The sequence below is a fragment of the Amphiura filiformis genome, chromosome 5, assembly GCF_039555335.1.
Source record: "Amphiura filiformis chromosome 5, Afil_fr2py, whole genome shotgun sequence".
Taxonomy (NCBI): domain Eukaryota; kingdom Metazoa; phylum Echinodermata; class Ophiuroidea; order Amphilepidida; family Amphiuridae; genus Amphiura; species Amphiura filiformis.
Window position 1 is genome coordinate 30,216,337 of NC_092632.1, and position 17,502 is coordinate 30,233,838.

At 36.5% G+C, this 17,502-nt stretch overlaps 1 protein-coding gene across 1 annotated transcript; it reads right to left on the reverse strand.

Annotated features, from left to right (window-relative positions):
* Positions 1 to 4,375: 4,375 nt before the first annotated feature.
* On the reverse strand, positions 4,376 to 10,105 carry LOC140152946 (transmembrane protein 26-like). Its single transcript, XM_072175498.1, has 3 exons — positions 9,789 to 10,105; positions 7,424 to 7,568; positions 4,376 to 6,449 (listed from the first exon to the last, which is right to left on the reverse strand). Exons 1-3 carry the CDS (start codon positions 9,986 to 9,988, stop codon positions 5,964 to 5,966), a joined length of 831 nt encoding a protein of 276 aa, XP_072031599.1. The 5' UTR covers positions 9,989 to 10,105; the 3' UTR covers positions 4,376 to 5,963.
* Positions 10,106 to 17,502: the final 7,397 nt, after the last annotated feature.

Genomic DNA, 17,502 nt, shown 5'->3' on the forward strand with positions numbered 1-17,502 from the left:
TTGTACGGAGAATTAAGAGATAATCATTTCCTTTAGTATGAAATGAGAACTCAGTTTGTAGCTGAATGGTTATAATTAGGTATATCACCTCAAAAATAAGGGCAGCAGAAACACGTTATTTAATGTTTCTACATGAATGACTTTTATTAAAACATCAAAAATCAAAAAACCGAATTGAAATCGGTCAATGCATTGTGACATAGTGTCAATTTTAAGATGCTCATAAATGGAATGCAAATCTGCCACAAATTGCTATAATGACAAAATTGGCACAGTTCGAGAGTTTGAAGGTTTATATGGACACTTGCTTGAAAAAGCAACGTTAATTGAAGTATCACAGGTTAATTGCCTATCTTTCTTAACTTCGTCAAAGAAAACAAAAATAAAAAATCTATCATTGAATAATTATAATAAATTAATCAAATTTACTATTTTAGCAATTCCGGCCAATCTGCAGACAAATAAAAGTTGAAAAAATGACTAAGTTCAGCTAATTAATATGCAAAATTGATGCCAAAAGAAAACCGTACATGATATCAGAGTGCGGTTTTTTCACAAACATATGTATACAAAGCTCTTTCAATTGATAACAAAAAATACACAAAAAGTAATCAATTATGCAAATTAGCTTATTACAGCTAATTATGTATTCATTATAGTATTATGTAAATTAGGCATGAGTATTTTTTTTTTTTTTTATTTAATGAAAGTCTTTTCATTCATCATGAATTTGTCAAGTATGAACCTGTTATGATGTTGAGTAAAGAATCTGCAGTTAATTACTTTAATATAATACAAAAAATACAAACTTTGACATTTTGACGGTGTCTGGAATAATATTTTCATTTTTTCTGTAAATATGGTATGTGTCACCATTGCTCAAAGCCAAATCCGAAAAGTAAAAATAAAATTTTATTTGCAATGAGACTTTAAATTAACATTTTGTTATCTGGATTAACATGGGAAGAGAAACGGTAAAAGGAACAGCCCCTCTATTATAGCGCGTATACAAAAATGGTGTGGCCTTGGACACACACAATGGCTTAGAGCTATTGTGGTTTGGAATATTACTCCCTTTAAACTCACTTAAAAATGTTTTGTTTCAAATCGTTTTCCTCAAGTGTGCCATTCGTTGTCGACGGAAATAATTTACATGCTTAGAAAGATTAGTATTTCAGCTAAATGGTGGTAGATCTTGATTTTTCAAAAGGCCTATATTTATTGATTTATGAGGGATCTTCAAAAATCCATAAAAACAGGTAGTAGCTCTTAAACGAAGCAATATTTATTTAAAAAAAACCCGACGGTAGTCACAGAAAGGTTTCACACACCATATATCAAAAATTCAAACAATTGTGATAAATAGCACATATGAGGAAATTAATTTTTCGGCATGGATGTTTGCCAAAATTGAACAACTTTCATGCGCGCGCTTTTCAATTTACTGTTATGCTTGCATGCACAGTGTTGCAGAAGTATTGTGCAGCCACTGTGACATGCCTATTATAATACAGTTTGGGTCATATGTTATATTCAAGAGATGTGTGTGCCAAAAATGACAACAATAATTGCCCTTTTGGATCACTCACATTTTCTGTGTTCTCTCCGATAAAATTTATGATATTAGCTGTGGTTCTCAAGTTCCCTTAGTTTTCCCTGCCTGGAAATGGATTTTAATTTCCCTGAATGGCTGGGACCCCTGTCATATAAATCTATATACCCATATAAAAACTGTGTCAAACAATATTTACAAGTACAAAAATAAAGCATTCTTGTGGATAATTTACACTCAATAATTTACAAAATTGCAAAATTTGCAATTAAATATGAAACCACAGCTATCAAGATAAGTGTATATTAATTAATCAAAATATGTGTTATTATTGATATCATTGAATGAGTATCACAAAGATCGTACAAAATTGATCTTGCTATTTACAATGCAATGGGACATACGTGTAGAGGCGTATAGAACCGGGGAGATGGCAAGTTTTCGCCGGTTTGAAATACTGGGACAAAATTGACCAAAGTTGTAATGTGTATCTTCCTTTGTCCTGGTTCTATGTCCTCATTTTTACCCCGGGGGGGGGGGGGGCACTTCAATTTGAAATGGATATAGGTGTAGGGCTGGCCTGGCACTTTCGCACTAAGGGGCATTCGGTGAGAGCAAAATGTAAAAAATATGGGGTCATTGGGTGAGAACATGACCTTTTTTTGAAATGGAATCTTTGGGTGAGAACCGAAAAAGCGCCACAGAAACCTCGAAAATCGAATTTTTAGTTCTAAATGGCTTCAAATTTCATTGTTTTTCAAAATAAGTAACAAAATTAGTGATAAATGAAAGTTGCTGTTCAAATTGAACTTGTAAGGGTCTTTGGGTGACAGATCAGATGGAAAAATAGGGGGTCTTCGGGTGACAGAACCAGGACAGAGCATGAGTTCGTAAAAAAATACGGGGTCTTTGGGGGACAGCAATGCTGAAAAAGGGGGTCTTCACAGCCCTACATACGCGTCACCTCCAAAGTTGAAGTGCCCCCCCGGATTTTTACCCATTAAGGGGTACTACACCCTTGTGGTAAATTCGTGACTATTTTTGCATTTTTCTCAAAAAATGATAACACACTGGTAACAAAAGTTATATATATTATTGGGGCAAGGAATCCAATTACTACACTGAAATTTCAGTGACTAAAGACAAGCGGTTCAGTTTATATGATAGAAAATGAGGTACATTCTAGCGGTACCTCTTTTCATATCATAAATAACGAACCGCTTGTCTTGGGTCACTGAAATTCCAGTGTAGTAATTGGTATCCTTGCCCCTATAATATACGTAACTTTGTTACCACTGTGTTATTAGTTTTTGAGAAAAAATGCAAAAATAGACACAAATTTATCGAGGGGTGTAGTACCCCCTTAAGCATTTAAACTGGAATTGATTTTTGCACGCTTCGTGAGAAAAAGTCATTTTTAGTACCGTAGCGGATCAAAAACGTTAGAAATTTTGAAATTTGCCTTCTTCTGGCTGGTGCCCCGGTACGCGCCAGCCTTCATGTACAAACCTTTATTGCTCCATCGCTTTAGCAAATCGTGACTTGTAAATAAAGTTGACTTTTCAAATTAGGTCCAAAATAATTTTGGAGATTTGCCAACTAATATAAATAATTTATAATTATGTACATTAATACCCCTACGTTTATTTATATAATTCATATATTCACCACAATTCCTGTAAAACCAAGCAAACATATTGTGTTATAATATTATATTGCAGTAAATACAGGGTGTCCCAGAATGATTTATACCGTATTTGAAAAAAATATTTAAAATATATAGTCAACAGTGTATCTAATTTTAATAAGTGCAATACAATGACACACGTGTCTCCTACATATTCTGTGACTTTCATATAAATAGCTTTATTCGTTTTGGCGTGACATTGATATTACTGAAAAAGGACGAAAACTGCATGTGTGTAATTTACAGCGCAAAGGCATCATAACACATGCATCTTTTATCACCATCGTCCCAGCCGTACTGTGCAATATATTCCGGGAATATATTGGAGAAATCCTACGTTCTTTTTATAGAAATACACCAAATTTGGCACAGATGTAGAGCTTACAACGCTGTATAATTCTTGATATGGGATTAACTGAAACATTTCAATATATGACTTCAGATATTTAGGTTGAAAAACATACTTTTTTTAATGTGATTTTGACCACAATTTTTACCCAAAAATGTCATTTTTACGGAGGATATAACTTCCTCAAGGATCCTCGGCAGTAAATATTAATCTGCTCCGTTACGTAGCTTTGGGTTTGCTAATATACTGTGGACATAAATACATGCTGTAAAGGACAAACCTTCTCTGTACTTTTGTGACAAATCTATCTCTGCCAGCATTTAAAATGATAACACCGCAATACTTGTCTTCAAAACCGCCGCCAAAGAAAGAATAGTATATGATCACTCAAGCGTAACAAATCCTTTATTCCATCAAGGATTGTTCGTAACATCATAAATAATCGATAGATATCGACCTTTTAGTAGAAGTATGAACAGGACACAACAAATATTATATTTGTATAACATTTGTATAATACCTGTATAACATTTTCCAAATAACTTTGTGCTGAACGGTTAGTAATTTTACAGGTTTTCAAAATTGTCAAAACTCTGAATTCACCAATTTTACGCAATATCCTCTAACTTCTATTAGAAACGTCCAATTTGTAAAATCTAAAATTTCTAAGAAAGCTAAATATATGTAAATCCTGGAAATTAAAACAATGCTACCAATAGTAATGCCCTTCATACCTAGAAAAATACAACTTTCCCGGTATAAATCATTCTGGGACACCCTGTATATCTAGAAATAATTACCAGTTTCTTAAATTGACGAAAGGAGAGTGGCACTAAAATCATAACGTCTATAATAATACATTGTGTCCCAAAATAACTTATTGATCGGATGGCGAATAATTTTAGAGAAATGGTGAAAACTATAAGCGGTCGTTAAGGGCTCTGGTATGAGCGTTTCTACAGTATTTTTTGTGGGATATGAGCATGATGAGAGCACATCAGACATATCGAATTGCATTCTGAATACGAAGAATGTCCTTCTGATATCAAAAATTTAGATTTTTTTTAAAATTCGCGATATGATACAAATGTTATGAAAAATGTTATTAAAATTTGATATTTAAAAAATATTTTGACAGTCCTCGAAGTAAACTTTATCAATCTAATAATATGTACTTAAAGTGTATGTAGCTGGGAGGAAAAGCCGACGATCAATTGAATCTTGACCTTTCATATTGAAGGTATACATTTTCCCCCAAAAGACCTATTTATTTGTTGGTGTTCTGGGGAAAAATCCAATTCAGAATGCAATTCGATATGTCTGATGTGCTCTCATGTCCCACAAAAAATACTGTCCAAACGCTCATACCCCATCCCTTAAGAATAATCAAGCTTGATACAAACTTTAATTTCACTTAAATGGGTGGGGTACAACAACAGTTATACTACATTCAAAAAAGTGGTCAAAATCGTCATGGCAAGTACTCTGGCGAGATGTTCAAGAAAATAAAGCTGAAAGATGAGGTTCTGGCGGTTAAAGCACATTATAATAACGTATATAAACGTAAAACTTAGCATGTTTTTTTTTTCAAGCACTAAATTGCTGTTTTAATTGGTTGCAATACAAGTCACACATCTTTTATAGGTTATACTCAGTTTTTCAATATAAAGGAGCGTCTTTGCCTCCAAAATGTGTTGCTGCCCACGAATTTGTTCCGGGAAGACCTGATTGATTTCGCTGAGTAGAAGAATTTCCATCATCCTGAACACTTTGTCCTTGTCTATAGAGTTGCCAATTACTTCGAGCACTGTCATGGTCTGAACCATGGTATACGCTTGGGGGTGGCGGTTCACGAGGTAGTGGTGGTGGCTGTTGCCTTGTACTACTGAGAAAATTTCCTTTAGCAGCTGCTGAGAGAGGATTAAAGTTAAGTACTTTCGTGTTCTGATCGGTTAGGTGAGAATTTGCTCTAGGAATCATCTTAGGTTGTTGTTGCGGCGTAGGAGGCCTTTGTTGAGGATGATCTCGTGGAATCAGCCACAACTGCTCTGCTGGGTGTTGTTGTTGTTGTTGTTGTGACTGAGGACCATTATCGAGAACGAGGTCATTAGAGGAATGTGACTCGCCATCTGGGACTCTGCGTGTTGGATTCTCGTACAATTTACTTGTGACACCAGCATTGCTGTAATCTTCAGTTGGAATTTCAAATCCCCTATTGTCATAATCAATGTGCCTTGAGCGTGGTCTATTTTCGTAACCGGGTATTGAATTGCTGCTCCGAACCGATATTACAAATCTTGACGTAAACTTTCCCTCCACGGAATCCCATGTATAACAAAGAAGAACCCATAAACGATACAGTTGCAGCAACAACACTAAAATATTTTTGAATGTGAAAATATTAGTCCTTGTTCTAACATTCTGTAATTTGCTATCAAATACAGACGCATGCATAGAAACGGAAAGTCCTGCAGGAGGATAACGAGAATAATACCACGGCCTTCAGAATTGTTGAATCGTTGTGAAAGTGTCTCGTGTATACGCGACAAACTCTTGGCTCGTTCTTGTCCGGTAAAGTTAAGCTCAAATGCAAATTGTAAGAGACTTAATGCCCAAAGACATATGATTGGAATAATAACGGTCTTGTCACATCTGATTGTGTCAGTTTGAAGACCTTCCGACAAGAACTCCAAGATATCAGCAGACATACCGATATGTGCCAACAAGAGACAGAAAAGATTATCACGAGAGGACGTTTTTCCCTTTGGAAGAAACCATCTACCCGCTACCAGAAGAATCACAAGGCTTTGTTGCAATGCTAGCGACCATTCGTAACTCACTTTTTCTACGCCATCACCGATCTGTAAAAACAAAATATTCAAAAAGGCAACAGTTTTAAATGAAGTTTATAGGAATCTCAGGTGGGCACAGGGTTGTATATCAACATTGAATCAACGTCGCAATTTTAACGCTTGAAATGACCGTCGGATTTGAAAGTTTGTGCGTCAACGTCAAATACTCATACATATGAGGGAGGCACTTATAAGGAAGAAGAAGAAGACGTCGAATTAACGTTGTTTAAACGTTGTGCGTCTATTTCAACCAGATATCCGGCGACCAAATTCCAACCACCTTTCGACCATTATTTAGACCCAATACCAATTATTTTGAACTTCACATTCAAATATGATTTCGGAAAATGATGGCATCGTTTGTGTAATGAACAATTCCTTTCTTTGTTTAGATCTTACCATTTTAGATCTTACCATGGTAAAGATATGTACAGAGAGGAAACGTTTATCTTGGGTCCTAGATCATGTTTTTTACCCGGCAAATAAATGTGTAACTTATTTAAGTTGCCTTGTTTTAAGTCAAAATGGCCAGCGCAATTTCACAAAGTCGAAGCGTTGTAAGTTGCTCGCTAATAAAAATGGTTAGCCTGAGGTGCTCACACAGCTTCACACTTAGACCTTCGCTACGATTTCCACTGACTTCTTGCCTATAGTGAGGAAGGAAGTCAAGGAACTACCGGTAAGTGGGGCCATGATGTTTCGGGCTAATACAAATGGTAAGTCGAATCCGGGGCCGAAACCGGCGCGCATCGTAATACTGTTCAGAGTACTGTTCACTGTTTTACATAAAACCGCTTTAGCATCGTAACTCCGTAAGTTACTACTAGTCTAGTGAGGGATCCTCCAACGTTGTTGCCATTTTTAGAGAAGGTTGGAAAAAACCCGCTTTGTACGTAATGAGAAAATAGCAACAGCGTGAACGAATTACGAATATTGGTGCACCACGGTAAAAGTTATATGAACAAGCACAGTGTGAAGCTTACGTTTATGGCTGTTGCATTAGCTGCATACGATGGACATGTTCCAACATTCTTTTCATATTCAAGACGCCGTTTTAACATCTCCCATTCTATCAAGCATAGTGTTGGTACGGTTCCAACGAGGTAGATCAAGATACTTGGAATAAACCTATAATAATAATAATAATAATAATAATAATAATAATAATAATAATAATAATAATAATAATAATAATAATAATAATAATAATAATAATAATAATAATAATAATAATAATAATAATAATAATAATAATAATAATAACAGCACTAATACTACTACTGCTACCAATAATACTAAATACGGGTGAAAACAGTGACTTTGATGCGCTTCACAATAAATTGAAAATCATTCTCAACATTGAGCCGACAACAGGAAAACGTACTTTGCTAACACAATTGCTTAACAGTCTCGGCCCCAGCGATTTATGTTCCTTCGTCTGTCACTATAGGAATTACAAATCTTTGTACTTTGTGACTGGACTAAACAGCACCAGCAAAGGTTATATTTTTACGACAGACACGTTTTCTTAGTGTTTTCTCAACCGTGACAAAACCTGACAACAATAATTATTCCAAGCCAGTAGTCTTGACTTTTAAACTAATCATGACATATTAGACTGGTTCTATTTTGGACACCCCATTTTTCTCAAAAAATATAGCGCATTGGTTTCAAGTAATATATGTATATTGTAGGGGCAATGACTACAACTACTGCACTGGAAATTTTTATTTCAACACATATGTGGAGTTACAGTAAAAAATGAGGGAAAACCAATATTTGATCAATAAATCAATAACTACTGGCCTTGAGTTGCTGAATTTTCAGTGCAGTTGTTGTGCACCTTGCCCCTATAATATACACATCTTACTTGTCACCAATGTGCTATACTTTTTGCGAAAAATGAAAAAATAGGCACAAAATTGGCCAGGGGTGTAGTACCCCCTTAAGCATCTAGCGGCAAGTTCGCAACCCGGGTTCGCAACCAAATTATTTAGGTTAATTCGGGTATGCTGAATTCAAATATTTTGTCTGCCAAGCTATTGGAACCCCATGACCCTAAAAAAAAATTACCCCAACCCCGTACATGTTCATATAGGGGGAATTTAAAAAAAATTAAAAATACTCCAAATTCACTAAAAACATGTCATATTATTCGTCTGGGTCTAAGGATCACAAAAATGTAACATATTTGCGCGTAGGACATAAAATTACCAAGTTATGAGTACATTTACATTTCTGGGATCCATGGGGCCAGACGCGTAATTTGACGTTTGAAAGTGTTATTGGAATAAAATTCTGTTTACAGCGAACGTTATCACGGCAAGGAAATATAGACTGGTAACCAGTTTATTTTTGTTAATTTGGGAATGCTAAACTCGATCTGTTGTCTGCCAAGCAATGACCCCATAGGATCGCATAGGGGGAAAATTAATTTTTTAGGTAAAAGATTCGGGTTGGTAGTCCTGTAGACAACGGCGTCTTTATTCATTACCAAATCACGACATTTGTTTTTCACATGGGTTGTGGGGCTGTTGTTTGGTAGTTGCCATTTTTTGAAGGCCAACAACAAGAAAACCAATACGACGACAACGTCAGGTGCAATTTCTTTTTCAAAGGCATAATATCTAGTCTGTTCCTGTGCTATGACGACTTTCTTTACCCGTCCGTGCCGTGTAAATTGCTATTTTCTGTCGAACAGACGGTTGGTTCTGAAAATAAGCCACCGAAGTTGCTTAACGACTTTCTGAAACCCATTAATCATTATTTTTTGTTTTTGCATTTATTGACCAGCATGCATTATTCCGTGAAGGTTAAATCCTTCAACAACGTTCTCATTAATAAATATTAAACAAACGCATACTGCTTTAGACCAATAGATTTGAACATGACATTAGGGGGCTGGCATTTTCTTCGGAAGGGGGGGGGTCACAAAAATACAGGGGGGTCATAGAATTTGGAGAACCAAGATAGGGGGGGTATAATTTTTTTAACACCCAAAATAGGGGGGGTTATAGAATTATTAAGGGCTGGTGACTTAAAATTTTCGCGTATTTATAGTTATGTGATAAAGTATAATAGCATACAATCAAATCACAAGACTTCTTGTTACAGCAATCTATAAAACTACTGATTTAAATCGTCAATCATGTACATAAGTTAATTAACTTGTTAATTGCCTAAAATTGCACTACTTCACCAAAGTTCACCCAACACCGATATATGAAATAATTAATAATAATAATAATAATAATAATAATAATAATAATAATAATAATAATAATAATAATAATAATAATAATAATAATAATAATAATAATAATAATAATAATAAAACTGTTGTCTCACTTTGTCCATTCTCCTTGTTTGTTACAGCAAATAGTGACGGCAGCTTCTATTGACAGCAAAAACACTGCGGATCCAAATATTAACCACCAACCCAACTGTTGGTTATATTCTTCGTAAACTCTCCAAAGACAAAGGCTTATATGGAGAACAAAAAGAAATCTCACTGTAATTGCCTTGAATATAATACACCGTCGAGCCATGATCTTAACAAAATATTATTCTCGTTGTGTAATTAAATAGGCATACTGGCAAAATGATTAGAAGTTGTGATAAAATAGACTAATCGCTACATCCATACATCGTGTACAGTCCATATAGTTAAAACAGGTTTATACAACTGTGACGGAATCTGACAACAATGCTATTGGTATATGGTGGTGTAAGGGAGTGCCAAAATAACAAAGGATGCACCACGTATATTCACTTTGCGTAAGGAACCGTGGTATTTAGGGGTGAACTTGTTGCTTATAAAATTAATCAATTGTAAAGGCCTATCCCCTAAAACTGACAAAACCGAGACAATATTATTATGCAGACTATACTCCTGGTACGTAATGGTAGGTCTACTCAGACATGCCCGAAGTAAAAGCTAGTAAAGGCATTATAGTGGGTTAGGTTAAAAATACTACATGTCAACATAATTAATTATTACTTTTTATAATTATTTTATTCATTTGCACCTATAGCCGACGACTGATAATCACAAGAAGCCCACTTATACTCAAATTTAAATTCCAAAGGCTTAATAAATAAGTTAAGTTCCGGTTAGTGCAGAGTAAAGGAGAGTAAATTAAAGTAAATTATAGAGCAGAGCAAAGCATGCAGAGCAGAAATGTTACAAAATGTAAGTTTTCAATATTTTGACCAATAATTCACAGAAAATATCTTTTACCAAACTGAAGTGTCTTGCATGAAAATATGACTTGTACTATCAATGTAGAGAGACGTGAAATTTTAAAGTGTCTTGAGGGATCTGGAATGAGCGTTTTGAGCGTTTCGACAGTATTTTTGTGGGACATGAGAGCACATCAGACATATCGAATTGCATTCTGAATACGAAGAATGTCCTTCTGATATCAAATAAATTTCATTTTATGAAATTTACGATATGATACTAAATTTTATGACAAATTAATAAAATTTGATATTTTTCACATTTTTGATATATAACAGTCCTCGAAGTAAATTTTATAAATTTAATGATATATTCTTAAAGTGTATGTAGCTGGAAGGAAAAGCCGACGATCAATTGAAAATTTTGACCTTTCATATTGAAGATATGGATTTTTCCCCAAAAGACCCTTTTTTTTTGGTGTTTTGGGAAAAAAATCCATATCTTCAATACGAAAGGTCAAAATTTGTAATTGATCGTCGGCTTTTCATCCCACCTACATACACTTCAAATATAAATCATCAGATTTATAAAGTTTACTTAGAGTACTGTTAAATATCAAAAATCTCAAATTTTAATGATTTGCCATAAAATGTATTACATTGCGAATTTCAAAAAATTAAAATTATTTGATATCAGAAAGACATTCTGCGTATTCAGAATGCAATTCGATATGTCTGATGTGCTCTAAAAATACTGCCCAAACGTTCCCTTCAACCCGGGGTCTTAAAATAGAGACGTGACTTTGTGTCTCAAAACTGGCTTCACATCACATGATAAGTCTTTCTGCAAGACGTTGGTTTTCCAGTGCATGAGCCATATAGCCATGTAAATAAAAAAACCATGCAGCGTATTTCTTAATATTATAAAATACATTGATCTTATATATCAATCAAGAAATCCAGCAGACGCATTTAACATGTTTAAATAGGTCTTGCAGTTCTTGAGTTGAAGGCCCAGGAGGATGTAAAAATCATCAAAATTCAGATTTTGGCACTTTTGTTAGTGTCACAGATGTGCTAACATAGCCTGCTTTTAGCATTGTATTAAAGACAAAAAAGACATTTTACCTGTAATTTCTCAACATAAGGGCTCGGATAGTGACTTTTTCACGTATATTTTGTGGGATATGAGAGCACAAGAGACATATCGAATGGCAGTTTGAACACGAGGAATGTCCTTCTGATGTCAAATAATTTTGATTTTTTGAAATTCGCGATATAGGCCTAATACACATTTTATGGCAAATGATTAAAAAATGATATTTTTGAAATTTAACTGTCCTCAAAGTAAACTTTATAAATCTAATGATATACCATTCCTCTTGTGTCAGTTTTATTTGTCTAAATATTTGACTCAAAAACCGCTAAATTATACTCCTCTCCGATCCGAATTAATGAACGGTTTTTGGCCCGTTTTTAAATGAGTTCACAGATAGGTAGACATACAAACACACCCCACAAAGAAACGCAACAATATGAATTTTACAGTTTTCATTGTTTATTTAACAACGTTCGCATGAAATTAAATAAATAAAATTAAAATCAAACTGATCAAAAATCAACTTAAACATAAGTTGCACGGTATTTTACTTTTTATATAAGGCTTCATTTAGGGATTGAAACACGCTATCATGCCAGGTGTGTTTTTAAAACCAAAATCAATCAAGGTATCTGAATCATGATGCAGTCGTGTCTACAGTAGAATTCACCACGTCCTTTGCAGGACTTAAACCCAATTAAAAGCTATTAAACCAAGATAACACTCATTGAAAACAGCTGAACTGATTAAATCAGATCTTCTCTGGTTAAATCCACACTACACGTGTTTCTGTTTTACCTGTGCGGTATTGCAATGAACTGGTATTATAGTTTCAGTTGGGTAACCGATTATAAAGCAAACGAAAGGTAACAATACTATGTGCGCCTTTGTTCACGAAATGAGACAATAGTCTGCTTATTGTTAACCAGCATTCTTGAAAATGAGAAACATAATGGTTGTTGACTTAACACGGTTTGGAAATAATTTCTTCATATTTTTTGGTGTTATCTGTCGTTTACATAGCCTTCCTAAAACACAAAAGTGCGAATATTTCCAAACACCTAAATTAGCTAAAAATTGAGGACATGTTACAAATCTATATTTTCTAGAATTTCAGAGAATACTTTAAATATTGGCCGGTTATTTATTACGCTGTCATGGTGAATCATCACAATCAGATCGCATCAACTATAGGCATTGTGCAGTCGAACCTGGTGCAAATTAAGCCATCCGCACACCAATTATCTGTGCAGCTCCCCAAATTCCATTGGGTGAAGGAAGGTTTTGATAACCAAACAACTATTAAATCACCGATTTTTAAAAGCAGGAGGAAACCGGAGATCCCGGAGAAAAACGGCGAAAGCGAGCATGGATCGGGATAAACCAAGTGCACATACAGCCCTTGGGCACGGCCGGGGCTTGAACTCGGGACCTCAGTGGTGCAATCCGGGGGGGGGGTCACTCTCACATAAAAGTGTTACCCACCCGCGTCCGACCACCTCTGAAATGCACCCTTAATGGCGAATTTTCACATAACCAAATTGCACCCCGAAACACGTGCAAAATCCTACCCTAAATGGGGTAGCACTTGCAAAAACCATACCGTAAACGGCGTCAACTGAGAAATATCTAACAGGAAAATGAACTAATTTGATAGATACCCAAGGTGTCTTTTTGATACACGGAAAAACAGTGGCATGATCGACGGGAATTATATAAATAAACATTATTTTTCATCAGGTTTGCCGTCGCAAATAATAAAGGAGACAAGTAGAAAAAGTGATCCCGCCTGGGAATCGAACCCAGGACCTCAGGTTTACGAGACCTACGCCTTAACCACGGGAGCTTCATGAATAGGCTGATTGAAATTCGAACCCATGTCCTCCCACCTTTCGGCAAAATGGCCCATTTTTGTTCTTTTCAGCCACCTTTTGACAATTCAGGCCAATACCCCCCCCCCTCCCCCCCTCCCCCAGTCCTTGGTGGAGGATTGAATATTCTGTAGAAGGTCCTGGGTTGCAGAACGTAAAGATAACAAGTGTGTAATTGGTCTACGTTCTACATTCTACATATTATGTGAAGATTATTGACCTCTTTGCATTGTCATTGCTCAAAGTACTCTATATACATGAACATACAAATTATTATCAAATGATGGACGTAAAAACGCTGGAATCGTATATTATTATACTTTTACACCTGCCCTGTGTATTAACATTGTATACATTTTATTCACTTTACAGGACATGCAGAGATCTGTCACTGTGAAAACACACAAACTTTTCCTTGTCTGTTTGCCTTTTTTTCTTTTTCAATGATTATGTATAGGATAATGGCCAAGGATTAGAACGTGAGTGAATAAGAATGGCCGCGGCGCGAAGCGCCCAGGCCATTCTTAAGGCTGGTTCAAAGTGAATATTCGAAGGCGAATATTCGGCTTCGAATACGTTTTGGGCGTCAAAATATATGCGGCTTCGAATATAAGACTATGAACCGGAGAAAGATATATTTCTACAATTCACAGCGTTGCCCGACTGTTAACAAGTATTGCCCGTTGACCAAGGTAAGCAAAATTTAGAGAATTTCTTTAACGAAGTTAATAAATCATAATAGGTAAACTCCATTGAACTATTGTCATGATTTAATGTCTGTATAAATGGGTCTAAATAGGAGCAGTGGCGTAACCAGTGGGGGCCGGGGGTGCAAGCTGCCCCAGGACACAAAAAAACTGGAAGAAGAGTAAAAAATTGGGAAGGGGGAGAAAAAAGAGGGAAGAGAAATGGGAAAGAAGAGAAAAAAGGGGAAGGGAGAAGAGAAAAAAGGGAAAGAAAGAGGGAAGAGAAAGGGGAAAGAAGAAAAGAAAAAAGAGGGAAGAAAAGGGGAAGGGACTCAGGGGAAGAAGATCTATAGGCCTACTACTTTCATTGTGAAATTTGTACTCTGAAACACTGATGCCAAAAACCAGGAGCTTCATGGCGCTCAGCCCCCTTGACCCCCGCCTGGACTTTGCCCCTGGATCCCACCGACTCCACCCGTTTGACGCTTCACGGCAAGCGAGCTTTCTCTCGAACATAAATACTAAAACTTTTGATCAGAAATCTTGCCTCCCCCCGGAAGGTCAGGTCTGGTTACGCCCCTGACCTGAATAGGAGTCAAAAAGATTTGCTTTTCGGGGCATTTACGACCTGCCTGTAACCAGCGCGCGGAGGTTGACCCATACCTTCTTGCAGGTTTCAACTGCAAAGCAAATCAAGAAATGAATGAGTCAATAGATAAATAAATAAATAAGAAATAAATAAATAAATAAATAAATAAATAAATAAATAAATAAAAAAATAAATATATAAATATCATAAGATATGATTGAAGCGACAAATATGACAGCCCTCACAAGTGTTATATATGAGACCACCCACGGTGACCCACCAAATATATATCTGTCGAGTTCAACAAAATTCAACTCCCACAAATATATTTCCGATGAATACTTTTTTCATTGGCTGATATCCACTTGAGATCGGTATCATCAAAGTAGTATTGGTCTCATTTCATGATTCATTGAGCAATCAATTTTGGCATTCGACAGAAATCCGCGTCAAAAGATAAAAAGTCTCGTTCCGAACTTGTGTAGGCCTACATTGCTAGGGCCTAAATGTGTTTTAACAGGGGCGGACTGGTTGTTTTAGGCGGCCGTGGCGAATTGATTAAGACCGGCCCTGTGAAAAAAAAAAATAGAGCGTAGCGAACGAAGCGAGCGGAGCGACAAAAGCTAGGGGTCCAGGGGCCCGCGTTAGGGCCCCTGGTGGGGGTCCAGGTGACGAAGCCCCCGGAAAAGTACAGGTTTTAGCTATTTTAGGGGGTCAGGAAGCCCGTATTTGACAATGATTTCTCAAGCCAAATTCCATTTGTACATACTTGAGATATTCTTTATTTCATTGTCAATCACTTGCAATAATCAAGATAAAACCAACAGTTATTCAATTTTTCCTTTAATTAAAGCCATATTATAACATTTGCTGAGGAAGACGCCCTCACTGAATTTTTAAAATTCCTTTTTTACACGATTAAATTGTACTTTATTAAACCAATATACCCTGCAAAAATCAAGATTCTAAGTGTTGTAGTTTTGTCAAAATCCGTGATTTTGAATAAATGGCTGATTCAGCGCTTTATTATTACGATGGAATTATTAGTCGAACGCATACACGATGTTCATAACACACAGTACGTCACGGCGTGCGGGACGGTGATATACACAACAAAGGGTCGTACCACAACATGACCGAAGGAGTGGTACGTATTGGCGACATGTGCGCTGGTAGTAAATTCCAATTTTCTTTGCTTTGCCGTAGTTGTTCGGCTCAACAATAAAAGGGGATATATCTGACAGTAAACGCTAACATTTTATGGCAAAGAAATGCTAATCTATTTTGTTTGAAAATGTTATAATATTGCTTTAAGTGAGCATGTTTTATGTTTTAACTCATCTGCACATACATGTATACTTGTTACATATCATTGCAGAACTGTCATGTCATATGTCATATTTTGATGACTTTCTGGAAAACAATTATCAACAATTTGTCAACTTTTATGTTTTTACCCAAATTTTGTCACAGTATCACTGAAAGACACCCTTTTTTGAGGCCTCCTCACTGAATTACCCCCTTGTTATGACGTCGAAGCTCTCACCAAAAGCCAATAGTTTTGAACTCAACTGGTGTCCACACATCCCTCACTTCCAAAGTCGAGTGACTTAAATGTATAGGCCTAGGCTATCAGCCCTATTTCTACAGACCTATAGGCCCTATCACCAGTAGACAAGCAGTGAGTACACTGTGTAGGTCCTATAGGCCTACTCATCCCTTATCCCCCGACCCTTCAATGATCTCTCCTCTTTGGTATCTTCTCTTTTCTCTTTTCCTTTCTTTCTCCTAACGGTCTGTCTCCTTCAAATGCCCAAATCGGCCCTATAGCCTCATTCCGCAGCCACATTGAAATACCAATATTCCATCGCCAGCCGGCCCAATATTTTGCTGTAGGCCACTTTATAGGCGATGCCGCGATGGTGAACTAGGGGCCGGCCCGGCATATTGCTTAGTGTTAGGGCCTATGCCTTAAGTCCAAGGACCTAGGCTTAGGCCTCAGTATGCATAGCCCCTCGGGCCTATGCCTCAGGTCCTAGGGTTTCAGGTCCTAGGGCCGGCCTATGTCTTAAGTCTCTCGCCTTTTCCCTTTCTTTCTCCTCTTTTCCTTTCCTCTCTTTTTTTCTTTTTTCTCCCCTCTTCCTTTCTTTTCTTTTTTTTTTTTTCTTTTTGAGCAACCGGCCCTGAGCGGCCCAGAACCAAGCGGCCCATGTGGCGATCGCCACAACGCCACAGTGGCCAGTCCGCCCCTGTGTTTTAATTCCTGATTCACAAATTATAGAAATAAACAAGAATTTTTTTTTTAAAGAACACGCAATGATAGGGTGCCAACGCTCGAGGTTTTGGTTGTTCTGCATAGTTTATGAAGATATTCATTGCAAAAGCGCTATATCCATTCCTACATGTTACTTATTTTGCCCTCTTAATTATTAATTATAATTATGAATTTGACTGATAACAACGCATTACATCTTTATTCCGCCCAAAATAACATCGTTTATAGGTGCCAAAAACGTCAAGAATTCCGCTAGTGCGGAAAAGATGACAAATATGGGTGAACCTCCATGGCAAACGCATTTTTATATCAATAACCAATGATTTACCACCCAGACCCTCACACACCCTCTGCCAGGGG